This window comes from Carassius auratus, chromosome 31, assembly GCF_003368295.1.
Source record: "Carassius auratus strain Wakin chromosome 31, ASM336829v1, whole genome shotgun sequence".
Classification (NCBI taxonomy): Eukaryota; Metazoa; Chordata; class Actinopteri; order Cypriniformes; family Cyprinidae; genus Carassius; species Carassius auratus.
Genome location: NC_039273.1, coordinates 12,515,278 through 12,529,237, shown reverse-complemented (window position 1 = coordinate 12,529,237; position 13,960 = coordinate 12,515,278). Strand labels below are relative to the sequence as shown.

Sequence of the window (13,960 nt, the reverse complement as noted above, 5' to 3'; positions counted from 1 at the left end):
CAAATATGCAACAGCTCTATACTAATGCAAAACCAAACATCAGGAATGTTTTGGTTGTGAGAAACGTCCAGTTATTGCACATTTGAGACTGTAACAGGTCTTGTTTACATCTACTCCTACATGCAAGTACATGCTGATGCATCAGTGACAGGCAGGAAATGTAGTAAATGTGGGTTTCCGTTGTTCACATCTCTTAATCTTTTTACCCTACTTGCACTCATTAAAACAAGAGCGGTGTAGGTCTGCATCCAGATGATGTCAGCGAGTAGACAAAAGACCAGCTGATGCTGCAAAATGAACATCACAACACGCATACATTTACATAAAAACAAATTCCGCTTAATATACCTGCACACATTGTCCCACACATGCTCATTGTTTTGGCTTCGCAAGTGACATGTTTTGATGAACCGCGCACTGTCACTGCACAGCTTCCTCTTCCCCGCTCTCTGTTTAGGTGGGGGTTGTTACTGTGTCTGCACACCAACACATGCATTTAGATGTTTTCAAAATACACATCCCTGGACAATCAATCCAGAGGCTCAACATTTTTATATGGTGCCCTCCAATCACAAATGCTTTTCCTCTGTCCTTTAGAAATTTCCAACCTATTAGTGATGACCACAAACCGAGAGCCCGCCCCACAGAGACAACTTCAAGTCAGCCAGCTGAGTTTTGACCGCATCCTTAAGGAGGAGATTGTACAGGTGACGTTTTAATGGATTTTGAAACAAACATACTGTCGACTTCTTTTTTGCATGGCATGCTCTTAAGAAATATAATTAAATACAGATATTGTCAAAAATCTACTGTATAGATTGATTCCAAATGTGGTGAGTGAAAATTTACTGGCAATAGATACGTATTACTTACCCTGATTTTAATTTTTTATTATACTTTTATTAAAGTATCTAGACATATGACACACAACTTATTATACATTACATTAAAAAAAAAAGCTGGGGTCAGTAAGATTTTTTTTTTAAAGAAATCAATACTTTTAGCAAGAATAAATTAAATTGATGAAAGTGAAGTAAAACAAAAAATTGTGATTAAAAAAAACTGCTTTTAACTTTTCAACATTCATAATAATAATAAGAAATGCTTCTTGAGTAACAAATCAGCACATTAGAATGATTTCTGGAGGATTGCTGGTGAAAATTCTGCTTTTCCATCACAGGAATAAATAAAATGTTTTATATATATATATGTGTGTGTGTGTGTGTGTGTGTATTTGCTTTATTCAAGTATAAGAATATAAGTACAATTTAAAATAACTGTTTTCTTTTATATATATATATATATATATATATATATATATATATATAATAGTCTCCGGTTTAATTTGAATCACTCACACCATTAAATCTGCAAGGATCTGGTTCTTACAATCCGAAGTGAAAACTATGAGCAAGATGTTTCACTATAGCTCACTGTAGAGGGTCTGTCCCTGAAATTGGATAAAAATGTAATTCTATGAATCAAAGTACATGCTTATCTTGCTGGATCTGTCTGCTGCTTTTGACATGGTTAACCGCCAGATCCTCCTATCAACCCTGTTGGCAAAGAGCATTTCAGGAACCGCACTCCAGTGGTCTAAGTCTTACCTCTCCTTCAAGGTATCTTGGAGAGGTGAGGTGTCCAAGTCGCGACATTTATCTACTGGGGTGCCTCAGGGCTCAGTTCTTGGACCACTACTCTTCTCTGTCTACATGACATCACTAGGTTCTGTCATTTAGAAACATGGCTTTTCACATCACTGCTATGCTAATGACACTCAACTCTTACCTCTCATTCCATGCTGATGATCTGACAATAGCTGCTCACATCTCAGCTTGTCTAACAGACATTTCTTGCTGGATGAAGTACCATCATTTCAACTCAACCCTGCCAAGACAGAACTGTTAGTGGTTCAATCAGACCCATCATTTCATCACAGTTTCACCATCCAGTTAGGCACAAAACAGCCAGAAATCTTGGAGTTATGATTAATGATTAGCTGACTTTCACAGAGCACATTGCTAAAACTGCCTGGTCCTGCAGATTCGCTTTATTCAAGAAGATCAAGCCCTTTCTTTCAGAACATTCCTCACATGCGGCAGCTAAATAAAAAAAATTTCATTAGCAGAAAAGAATGCACGTCACACCTCTGTTTATCAATTTACACTGCCTACCAGTAGCTGCTCGCATAAAATTAAAAGCATTAGTGTTTGCCTACAATACCACCACTGTCACTGCACCCCTTTAAATAAAATCATTACTTCAGACTTATGTGCCCTCTAAAAGCTTACGTTGTGCTAAATGACTAAATGTAAATAAAAGTGTCTGTTAAATGACTGTTTACTTATTAATATGTTAGCCTCGCCTTTATGTGACATTGTGGTCTTTTTCAGGGTGAGCATTTGGGACGCGGAACCAGAACCAACATCTATGCTGGGATTCTAAAGCTAAAGACTGAGGATGATGATGACATGGGAGGATACTCACAGGAGGTGAAAGTGGTCTTGAAAGTGCTGGGCTCAGGACACCGAGATATCTCTCTGGTAAGACGCACATGTGGAATTACATGGCCTACTCGTGTTCAAATGAAGTTTAGCAGATAAAATTATTGATTTCAGATGTTGTAACTTTACCGTCTCCTGACAGTCTTCATCATTTGTAAATTGCTTTGGATAAAAGCCCCTGCTTAATGAATCAATGGAAACCTAATTGTGGTCATTTTCAAATGTAATGAACCATGAGGGGGTTTAAATTGAATTTTCCACTTTATCTCAACTACTGGTATATATCATCAGTGTGGTTGTTGAAAGTATGTGCGTTTCTGTCTCCTCTCAGGCCTTCTTTGAGACAGCTAGCATGATGCGTCAGATCTCTCATAAACACATCGCCCTGCTCTACGGAGTGTGCGTTCGCCATCAGGAGAGTAAGTACCCTACACTTGCCGACTTTGTGAATTACAAAATAAAAAACTGGCCATCATACTTTTAACAAATGAGGATCACACACTACCAGAATTTAAAGTTATTTTGAACATGATAAACTCATGCAAAAACATGTGCCTTGTTGCTAAGATTTGCTGAACATGTTTAATATACTGGTTGGAATCATAGTATGAAGCTAAAAAAAAAAAAAAAGGAGTCTGTGACCATCATACACTACGTGATTTTCTATGAAGTCTATTAATTTAAATCTGTAGACTGGCCCTGACTTACATCAGCTAGCATGAGCTTGTCCAGACTGTAAGGGTAAACTTTGTTTAGCGTATTCTAGCCTTAAAGGATTAGTTCACTTCCAAAATCCACTCACCCCCATGTCATCCAAGATGTTTATGTCTTTCTATCTTCAGTCGAAAAGAAATTAAGTTTTTGAGGATTTTTCCTGGATTTTTCTCCATATGATGGACTTCAGTGGTGGCCAGCAGGTTGAAGGTCCAAATTTCAGTTTCAGTGCAGCTTCAAAGGGCTCTGTGTGATCCCAGCTGAGGGATTGGGGTCGTATCTAGTGAATTGATATGTAATTTTCTAAAAAAAAATAAGATACGTTTAAATGTATATACTTTTTAACCACAAATGCACATCTTGCACTAGCTCTGCAATGTGCATCGGCAAATTCACGCATTATGTATTCTCGTTGGAAAGGTCAAGTGCAGTTAGCTTTTTGTCTGTGTACTCCGGTTCAAAAAGGTAAGGAAGGGCAAAAACTTGGGTCGGTACTTGCAGGCTTTTTCACAAGCCATCCTTCCAACATGACTACATAAAGCATGAAGTCGAGGTAGTGCAAGATGAGCATTTGTGGTTAAAAAGTATATCCTTTTTTTTTTTTTTTTTTTTTTTTAAGAAAATTACATATCATTTGGTTAGATAAGACCCTTATTCCTTGGCAGGGATCATGTAGAGCCCTTTGAAGATGGACTGAAACTGCAATTTGTACCTTCAGCCCGATGGCCAACATTAAAGTCCTTTATATGGAGAAAAATCCTGGAATGTTTTCCTTAAAAAAAAAACGTAATCTCTTTGCAACTGAAGAAAAAAACACATGAACATCTTGGATGCATTAGTGTGAGTAAATTTGTTAGGAATTTTTTATTCTGGAAGTGAACTAATCCTTTAGGTAACTGACATCTGTTTCCAGACAGAGGACACACATCAGACTGCACAAGGGCTTAGAACTAGACGTTTTGGTTGTCTTTTATTCTGTTCTGTTGTAGTTTTGCATTACTAGTGTCATAAACGGGTCGTTCTTTTTATTCTGCTTGTTGAATAGCAACCAGCAATCATAGTCACTGGAGCAAAAGTAATTTATTTATTTACAAAGAGAACACACTGTGATTCTCTGCCTGAGCGTGTAGATCTGGCACACTGGAAGTGTTATTTCTCCAAGAGCAAAATGTTAAAACATTTCCTTGTTGCTAGAAAATCACAGAGAAATCAAACCGTAAATCATTGTTTTTCCAACACTAATGTAGTGTTATATGAGAAAACATTAACACAGAACTGAGTCTAACAGGATACAGTTTTTGCATTATGCTTCTGTGGCATGTAAATGTTTCATAAATGCTATTTTTCTGAGGAGGAAGCTGCTAACAAACACAAAACATTCAATTGTTGAGCAAAGCCTGCAGGTTAGTTATTTAATTGCAAACTACACTTCCTGGTCCATTGAGCAACAAACCTAAATACTCTGAGGATAACCACCTAAGTGCACGCAATGGGTGTGTCTGCGTGTTTGCAAAGAAGAATTTGCATATGAGTGTGAACCATGTTTGTGTGACAGAGGGGAAGAACATTTGATAACGGTGCTTATTTGCATAAAAAAACATTTGCCTCTCTCTCCCTTCTCCGTCTGTAGATATCATGGTGGAGGAGTTTGTCCAGTATGGTCCTCTGGATCTGTTCATGCGCAGACAGAGCACACCTCTCAGCACTGCATGGAAGTTCCAGGTCGCCAAACAGTTGGCGAGTGCCCTCAGCTATCTGGTAAAGAAACAAACACAAAAACAAAGGCACAAAACCTTGCCTTACCAGTCTTCTAAATGAAGTTGGTATGTGGGCATGCACCGTATTGAAATCCTGATCCTATACCAATATGCTTGTAAGTGTCCATGACTGGAAAACCAAAAAGTGATTGATAGTATAAATCTGCACTAATTTTGATTGATAATCTAGTTTATAAAAATGTTAAATCCGTTTTATACGGTACAAGTGGACTCACTACTGAACTTCTGGTCAGTACGAGATTTTTTTTTCTTTTTTTCTTTTTACTAAATACTTTTTTATTTCGATTGATCAAATTGGATAGTTATGACATTTTATAATTTACAAAATACATGAAAATAGAAAACAGTATTTTACATGTGTATATCATTTCACAACATTACTGTATTTTGTGTAGTAATATGTTCACCTTTATTTTTATTTTGAACTTGAAATGTGTCAGATTTAACATATCAGTAATTATACGTTATTATAAAATGTGAATAATGTGACTGCTGTGTGTGTCCTGTAGGAGGATAAGAAGCTGGTTCATGGATATGTGTGCAGTAAGAACATTCTGGTGGCTCGAGATGGTCTGGTTGGAGAGGGAGGACCCTTCATCAAACTGAGTGACCCCGGCATACCCATTACTGTCCTGAGCAGAGAAGGTGAGAGGTTCATTATGACCACTTTATTAACACACTATAAACACTTACACAGGTTTTGACTACCTTAACAGCATGTTAACACATTAACAGGCCTTTACTAACACTATAAAGGCCTTTACAGAGAAATACCATTTAAATAACACCTCTTATGTGAGCATTATGAAAGGTGTATTTTAAAAGCTTTTAATGCAATAAATAAATATTTTATAAATATTAATAGATAATGTAAAATAAATGAACTTCAATTATATATATAATAGGATAAATGCATCTGAGTCAGTGCAGTGTTCCTGATAGTTGGGCTCTGTTGGACTGTGAAAATGGACTGCTGGGAAAAGATAACTGACAGGAATTTTGTTGGCCGAGATCCAGCTCAGCTCCCTGAAGCACTTTTATAGACCAGAAAAGCTATTTGTTTGCTGTGTGTCAGGGACTGTTACCGGAAAGACTGGTTGTGTGTTTTGTTTTGGGGTGGTGGTGTGCGGTCGAGAGAGAGAGAGAGAGAGGAATGAAAGGGGCACAGAGAGGGACTGAAATGCGGCATACAAGAAAGCGTTCCAGAGAGATCATGTGTTAGATGAAATGCCCTTTAAAAAAACATAAAAGCTCGATAACAGTAAAGATGATTGTTGAAACTACAGTGTGTGTTCGAATGAGGAAATGGTTGTGGAAACCCCCTAAAATAAGGATTGTTTACCCAGTAAAACCCAGCTGGGTTGTTTGTTAATGTGTTAGTTTTAACTTGATTTAAAACAATCCATTCTAGCATGTTGTTCATGCATGGCAATGTTCTTTGTGTGTGTCTACAGAGTGTGTGGACAGGATTCCTTGGATCGCTCCTGAGTGTGTACAGGACACTGCTAATCTGAGCATAGCAGCCGATAAATGGGGCTTCGGGACAACTCTGTGGGAGATCTGTTACAACGGAGAGATACCTCTCAAAGACAAAAAGCTCACAGAGGTAACGCATACACATGCTCCTTTAGGTACGTGGATGTCTTGGCCTGATCCTTTCTGTGCTGAAAAATGATGCATTTTTCTTGTTGGTCTTTTCTGGGAACAGAAGGAGAGGTTTTATGCAGCCCAGTGTCAGTTGGCCACCCCTGACTGTGAGGAGTTGGCCAAACTCATGACCCACTGTATGACCTACGACCCTCACCAGAGACTCTTCTTCAGGGCCATTGTCAGAGACATTGACATGGTGGAGAAACAGAGTAAGGAGAAGTCGTCGGGATATACAGATGACATAAACAGACACTCGATTAGTTATCGCAAATAATACATTTATTTCCTTTCTTACTCTTCATACTGACCTCTTGTGGTCAGTACCAAGCGCTACATTCATCTTGCTAAAAGCACGGAACGTGTGTTTAGTTCTGTTGTAGGTTATTCAGTTTTTAATTAAATGTTTTCTCTAGACCCGTCCATTCAACCTGTTCCCATGCTAGAGGTGGACCCTACAGTATTTGAGAAGAGGTTCCTCAAGAAGATCAGAGACCTTGGAGAGGTATTAATTCTGTGTGTGTGTTGTGTCTTTAAACTCCTCAAGGACAAACTGCTTATAGTTTCAGCGACTGGCTCCTGGTAGGACTGAAGCTCATCCTTGTGTTTTCAGGGTCACTTTGGAAAGGTGGAGTTGTGCAGGTATGACCCGCGGGGAGATCGGACCGGAGAGCTGGTGGCCGTGAAGTCTCTAAAGCCAGAGAACCGAGAAGAGCAGAGCAGTAACCTGTGGCGTGAGATTCACATTCTGAGAGAACTTTACCACGAGAACATTGTCAAATATAAGGGCATCTGCCACGAAGAGGGTAAACCACGATTCTGAACAGCATAAATAATATAACACTGTAATGGCTTTTGAGTTGGTCGAGTGAATCTTTCCATGTTTTTGTTTTAAGGTGGGAGGTCCATTAAACTCATCATGGAGTTTTTGCCAGCAGGCAGTCTGAAGGAATACCTCCCAAGAAACAAAGCTCACATAGACCTTAAAACCCTGCTCAACTATGCTGTACAGATCTGCCAGGTAACATCATATTTGAGTCGGTAATGATGCTTCACTAGTTGTCCAAAATGGTGACTATTTGTGGCATTTTTCCCCCTAAAACACACGCAAGCACATTGAAACAAATATGTTGTGAAATTAAAAGCTAGAAATAATCATAAACAAAAGGACTTAATATAAAAGCAAAAAATATAAATGTTTTATTCTATTCATTCATGTGATTTAAAACCAGAAACAATGCGAAAAAAGACATATGTGACCTTGGACCACAACAGCAGTCATAAGTAGCACGGGTCAATTTGTAGCAATAGCCAAAAATACATTGTACGGATCAAAATGATTGATTTTTCTTTTATGCCAAAAATCATTAGGATATTAAGTAAAAGTCATGTTCCATGGAGATATTTTGTAAATTTTCTACCATAAATATATCGAAAATGTATTATCATTAGTAATGTGCATTGCTAAGGACTTCATTTGGACAACTTTAAAGGTTGATTTATTTTCTCAATATTCATTTTTTTTTATTTATTTTTTGCCCTCTCAGATTCCAGATTTTCAAATATCTGTATCTCGGCAAAATATTGTCTTAACAAACCAAACATCAATGGAAAGCTTATTTATTAAAAAATTTTTTTTGCAAAAATTGACACTTATGACTGCTTTTGTGGTTCATTGTCACATATTTAAAAAAAAATAATATTTTTAACCTGTTAAATGTCACCCCGTCCCGTATACGGGACACCTACGTTGACTATACTATATTACAATCAAATTTAATCTAATCTTGACAAACTATATATCGTTGGAAAGGTCTAAGACTCCCAAATATATATTATACCAATATGTTTTGTTAAAAATTATGTAGGAAAAGTAATAGATCAATTTATGACAAGAGTGCACCCTCAGAAATCTACATTACAAAAGGAGCTTTGACCTTTGTTTAAAAATAAGACTTCCTCATTGCCTTTTTCTCTATCACATTTTAGAAATCATCAGAAGTTATACATCACTTGAAAACATAAAATCTCAAAATTCATCCTTTAAAACCCATTTTAAAATCAGACATTGCATTACCATGTAAATGGCACATCATAATCATGTTACAAAATGTTTTCAGTCATGAAATATAAAAATTTAGGTTTGTATCATGCACATTCAAGTCTATATTCAAAAACGTGAGTGACAGTTAACAGGTTAAAGTAAAAGCCTGTAACAGTAAAACATTCACTTTAATTCAAAACACATACCATCTGATAATGCAGTGATGTAGTGAGTGATGGTGTGATGTGGAAATACACTGTAGTATAATAAAAACGAATAGAGGTAGATTGTGTGTAATTTGCTGTAGTTTCAATCGCAATCAAATTATGAGTTATAGGGTTTGGTACATTTTTTTGGAAATGTCTCTTATGCTCACCAAGGCTGCACTGATTTGATTTATAAAATACTTTAGAAAAGGGATTATTGTGAAATCTTTTTAAAATTATTTAAATAAAATTAACCATTTTCATGTAACATATACTAACATGCTGATTAGATGCTCAACGCATTTTGTTTTCATAATGTTGAAAAGAGTTTTTCTTTTAATATTTTGGTGCCAACAGTGATACATTACCACGATGAATAGAAAGTGCAGAAGAACATTTATTTGAATTCTTTTGTAACATTGCAAGTCTTTACTGTCCTGTTTGATCAATTTAATGTGTCCTTGCTGAATAAAAGTGGTCATTTCTTATAAAAAAAAAAAAAAATCAATCATTCCCCATATAGCATTTTTTTCTTATTATGCATATGGAGATACCAATCGATATAATCATTCATAAATATTGTATTCATTTTGTCAACACTTGCTTGCCACATTGCTTATTTTTGTTCTGCTTGTTTGTTGTCTTCATGGCCTTGTACTCTGAGACCAACGATAACAACAGCTGCTTACAGTGATCCTTTGTGTTCTCACGCTCTGGGTTTCTGAGCCCTTATGTTCCGTTTGAAATGCAGACCTGCGCTGTAACATGATGCTCTGTCCTGCTGTTTTCTGACCTCTAACTCCAGGGCATGGACTACCTGGGCTCTCGCAACTACATCCACAGAGACCTGGCGGCCCGGAATGTTCTGGTGGAGAATGAAAGCACGGTGAAAATTGGAGACTTCGGCCTGACCAAGAGCATTAAGGATAACGAGGGTTATTACACGGTGAAAGACGATTTGGACAGTCCGGTGTTCTGGTAAGAATCTCTCATGAGAGGTCCTGCTATACCACAAAGACCAAGTGCATTAAACTACTGTAGTTCTCCATTAAATCTAATATGAACCATATGCGTTGGTAATGTGTTGTATCATCATCCGTAATTGTATTACCTGTAATTGTGATTATTCCCTTGGGAAATCCACTTTGTAATGATTATTTTCCTCATTTTCCCAGGTATGCTCCAGAGTGCCTGATCCACTGCAAATTCTACAGGGCGTCTGACGTCTGGTCTTTTGGAGTGACCATGTATGAGCTGCTCACATACTGTGATACCTCATGCAGCCCAATGTCGGTAAGAGCCCTGTCCCAAACCCCCCAAAGCTGTCGCATACTCGCTTTAAGTCTCCACTTTGGTGATGTAATTTGCATATGAACACCCTTTTGAAGCCTGAAATAATAAATGAGACATCCCATGATGGCCATCACACATTCTGTAATGCTCTGGAATCCCTCTTTAATTTGTTTCTCAATTTAGAATCTTCATTTTCTTGAATGACTATCAAAACTGTGTTATTTACCAATGAGAGAGCATTATAGTTTTTTATATTTTGAATTAGATAATATTTTTATATTTTCTGCTTTCATGTTAATTTTCAAGTTTTAGCAATTGTTGTTTTTAAATATGTCTTACCATTTTTATTAGTTGTTATTTCAGTTTTATTATATATAGTAACTACAATAACCCTGGTTTCAAATGAAATATTTTACCATAATAACAGTGGAGCTTTCTGTCAGCAGGCAAGGCAAATTTATATTCAAAGTGCTATAAACAAATATTGTTTTAAAAAAAAAGTTTAAAATCTATAATAAAAACAAGTAAAAAAATAAATAAAAAAAGTACAAGAGGATTCAAAAAAATATCACAGCTGCACTCGAACAGACTTGTGTGATTTTTTTTTTTTATGCAAATGTGTGATGTAAATATTTCCCCATGCAAGTATTTTACTTTTGACTGCATTTCTAATTCAGCGTTTGATTCTAAGCAGCAGGAGGGTAATACAGATTTGTTGTGAAGCAATCCTGAGCACTTCTAGCATTTTCTTAGAAAGCCCATGTTCATTTCTGTAGGCTGAAAGAAGCCCTTGTTTAGGAGATGCTGGTGAGTGTGTCTGTGGCAGATGGTGCCAGTCTGTGCCCACAGTGGCAGATGTCTTACCCAACGGCCGCGGTAGATGTCTGCACGCCAATCTCCCCTTTTTTTTTCCTGTGTGCCACTTTCAGGGAAACATTGTTATTAAGGGACTTGTCTGATTTTCACATTGTGCACAAAGCAGAATCAGAATGTAATGCTTGCTCACCGACTAAAAGCATCAAAGGGTTAAAGGTGGTTTTACTAGAGGAGACATGGAGGAACGTTTAATACCTGAATTAGGCCAGTGACCTGTCTTTGCTTCACCCCCACAGGTGTTCCTTAAGATGATTGGTCCAACACACGGCCAAATGACTGTTACTCGATTGGTCAAAGTCCTGGAGGAGGGAAAGAGACTTCCAAAACCAGACGGCTGCTCAGAGAGGGTAATATATAGCTTCACTTAAACAAAATGCTGTCGTTATTCTTTAATTCAGCAAGGATACATTAAATGAATCAAAAGTAACAGTGAATATATTTAAAATGTTAAAAAAAGATGAATAAAATAAATGCTGTTCTTTTGAGCTTCCTATTAATAATAATATAATAATAATTATCACAGTTTCTGCAAAAAATATTTAGCAGTACAACTTAAAAAAAAAATGTAATCACAGGATGGCAATTACATTTTAAATATTTTTATATTGAAAAGAGTCTTTTTAAATTGTAATATTTCACTTTTTTTCTAAAAAAAAAAAAACTCAGAAAAAAAATAAAAATAAACATATATATATATATATACACACACACACACACACACACACACACATATATATATATATTAATCACTGACCTCAGACTTTTGAACGGTAGTGTGTATTACAGATCATATTAGTATGATAATATTTAACTTAAAGTAACCTCAGATCTTAAATAATGATAGAGAATTCTATGGAAGTCAGTTCACACCCACATATGCAACAGAAGTGTAAGACGTCCATTAGATGTCGGGTGTTCTCTTTTGTGGTAACTGAGCCTTTTATCTTTAAGCAAATATAATTCTTACATTTCATTTATTTACATAAACTATGTGTTAATGCCGTATTGTTTTTTCTTTAAATACAAATATTTTACTGATCTATTTACATGAAGGATACCTTTTTTTTATTTAAATTTTTTTTTTTTGTTGTTTTTTTTTACTGGAAAACATATTCTTTGAGTACATTTTTATTTTTTGAATTTAACAAATTAATATTAGTATGCATATTTCACTTTATTTGGCATGAACATTTCAGATATTAACATTTCGCAGTTTTACAAAACCCCTTGCAGCCATACCTTGGTTGGGAAATTCCTGCCATAGGATATTTCCTGCTTTATGAATTGCAGAATCACACATTTCTTTTATGATCGTGCAGGGTCAGATGATTAAACACGGGCTGCTCAAGGGCTTGTGTCTGATTGTATCTTGTGTGTTTTGACAGTTGTACAGTCTGATGAGGAGATGCTGGGAGGCCACACCTGAAAAACGGATCGACTTCAAAGGCCTGATTACTGACTTTCAGCAGATGATTGACTGTCAGTAACTTTGGAAATACGATGGAACGCTTTTTTTTTGAAAGAGGCAGTCCCAGAGAGTCCCGTTCATCCCAAGAAAAAAAAAAAAGTATAAATGTGCAGTGTAGCACTCTTTAAATATACTCTCTATCTCTCACCTTATGACCTCTGAAACTGCAGAACTTTTGAAATAGCCAAAAAAAGACACCGGTAGAACCACTGAATACTGTCTGGCCACTCTTTGAATATGCAAATATGTAACTGCCAGTCTCGAGTCGCTCATTTTTTTTCTTCAAGTTCAAATGCGGACTGGTGCAAAAAGGAAGGTGAATCAGGAATTTTGACTCGCGACACTCTCAGCTTCATATTGTGCCTCAGTTTGACAGCAGCCACCGTGATGCATGTATGAATAAGCCATTATTGGGTGCATTACAGCATGCGCTGTATGGATTCTGCCCATTGTCAGGTATATGCAACGACAGAGACTGAACCCCCTTGTGAAAAAAAAAGAGGAAGACGAGGAGAGTGTCAGAATGTAGATTTATTAAACGTATGTTCCACAGTTCGAAGCTTTGATAAATGTATGTTGAGTGGATTATGCGCCTTCTCATAAGGCGAGCAATGTTATGCTCTCAAAGACTGTAACTTTGTCAGACTTGGAGCGGACAGCTGTCCTTCTTGGGAAACTCCAAACGTTGCTGGATTACCGGAGAACTTTGAAATAGCATGCACCGGTCAAGATGCACTATGCTGTCACATTCTAACGACTGTACTTCCTCTCTGAGCTTCACATTTGCCACGGAAAACTGAAGAGGATGATTCTGACTGAGTTCAGCATGTGGAAGGCTATTTGGCAAGGAGAATATGGGTTTAATGTAAGGCCTAGAATTAGGCACTAGGGGGCAGTAGAGCTTACGAAATATCTAAAAGAAAACAATTCACATGTTGTGCAAATTATATTCCATGCTCCGCTTTCTTTCAGAAACTGAATAAACTGTGTCAGAAGAATACCTTAGTATGTTATCTGTTCCTTTTTTCACCAAAATGGAATTAAAAGGTGATTAGCAAATTAGCATCTTTCAGTCCGAGGTATTTTGTCATTGTCTAAAAGATGGATGCTGACAGTAAAGAGAAGGATCAGGGTATAAACGATGAAATGAGTTTAGTGTCTTAAAGTGCTTAAAAGCCTTAGCTGTTATTCATATAGCTAAAAGAAGGCTAAATATTCGAAGACGTCCTAATTCCCATCTGATTATCAGATTATGGTTAATCCTCACACATGGTTCCCGTAAAGGCAAAATGATTCATCTCCCATGTTGTGTTTGCGATGAAGGAATTATGGAATTATTAAATGCATGTCGATTCGCTCATATCTACACCTTCGTGGTGGCCACAATGGAGTTGAAAATGGTCAAAGGAAAAAAGCGACAAGAGCCATCA

General features: G+C 36.8%; 1 protein-coding gene across 2 annotated transcripts in view; it reads left to right on the top strand.

Moving 5' to 3' along the window:
• LOC113050563 (tyrosine-protein kinase JAK1) overlaps positions 1–13,535 on the top strand; it is a 45,471-nt gene extending 31,936 nt beyond the window's left edge. For both annotated transcript variants that reach the window (XM_026213628.1, XM_026213627.1), the window contains exons 11-24: positions 598–707; positions 2,394–2,543; positions 2,836–2,923; positions 4,849–4,976; positions 5,506–5,641; positions 6,451–6,602; positions 6,705–6,855; positions 7,060–7,148; positions 7,257–7,449; positions 7,540–7,664; positions 9,699–9,871; positions 10,069–10,186; positions 11,299–11,409; positions 12,448–13,535. In XM_026213628.1, the coding sequence (XP_026069413.1) occupies positions 598–707; positions 2,394–2,543; positions 2,836–2,923; positions 4,849–4,976; positions 5,506–5,641; positions 6,451–6,602; positions 6,705–6,855; positions 7,060–7,148; positions 7,257–7,449; positions 7,540–7,664; positions 9,699–9,871; positions 10,069–10,186; positions 11,299–11,409; positions 12,448–12,549 (1,826 nt within the window). In that variant the 3' untranslated portion in view covers positions 12,550–13,535. The remainder of the gene's footprint in view (positions 1–597; positions 708–2,393; positions 2,544–2,835; positions 2,924–4,848; positions 4,977–5,505; positions 5,642–6,450; positions 6,603–6,704; positions 6,856–7,059; positions 7,149–7,256; positions 7,450–7,539; positions 7,665–9,698; positions 9,872–10,068; positions 10,187–11,298; positions 11,410–12,447) is intronic.
• Positions 13,536–13,960: the final 425 nt, after the last annotated feature.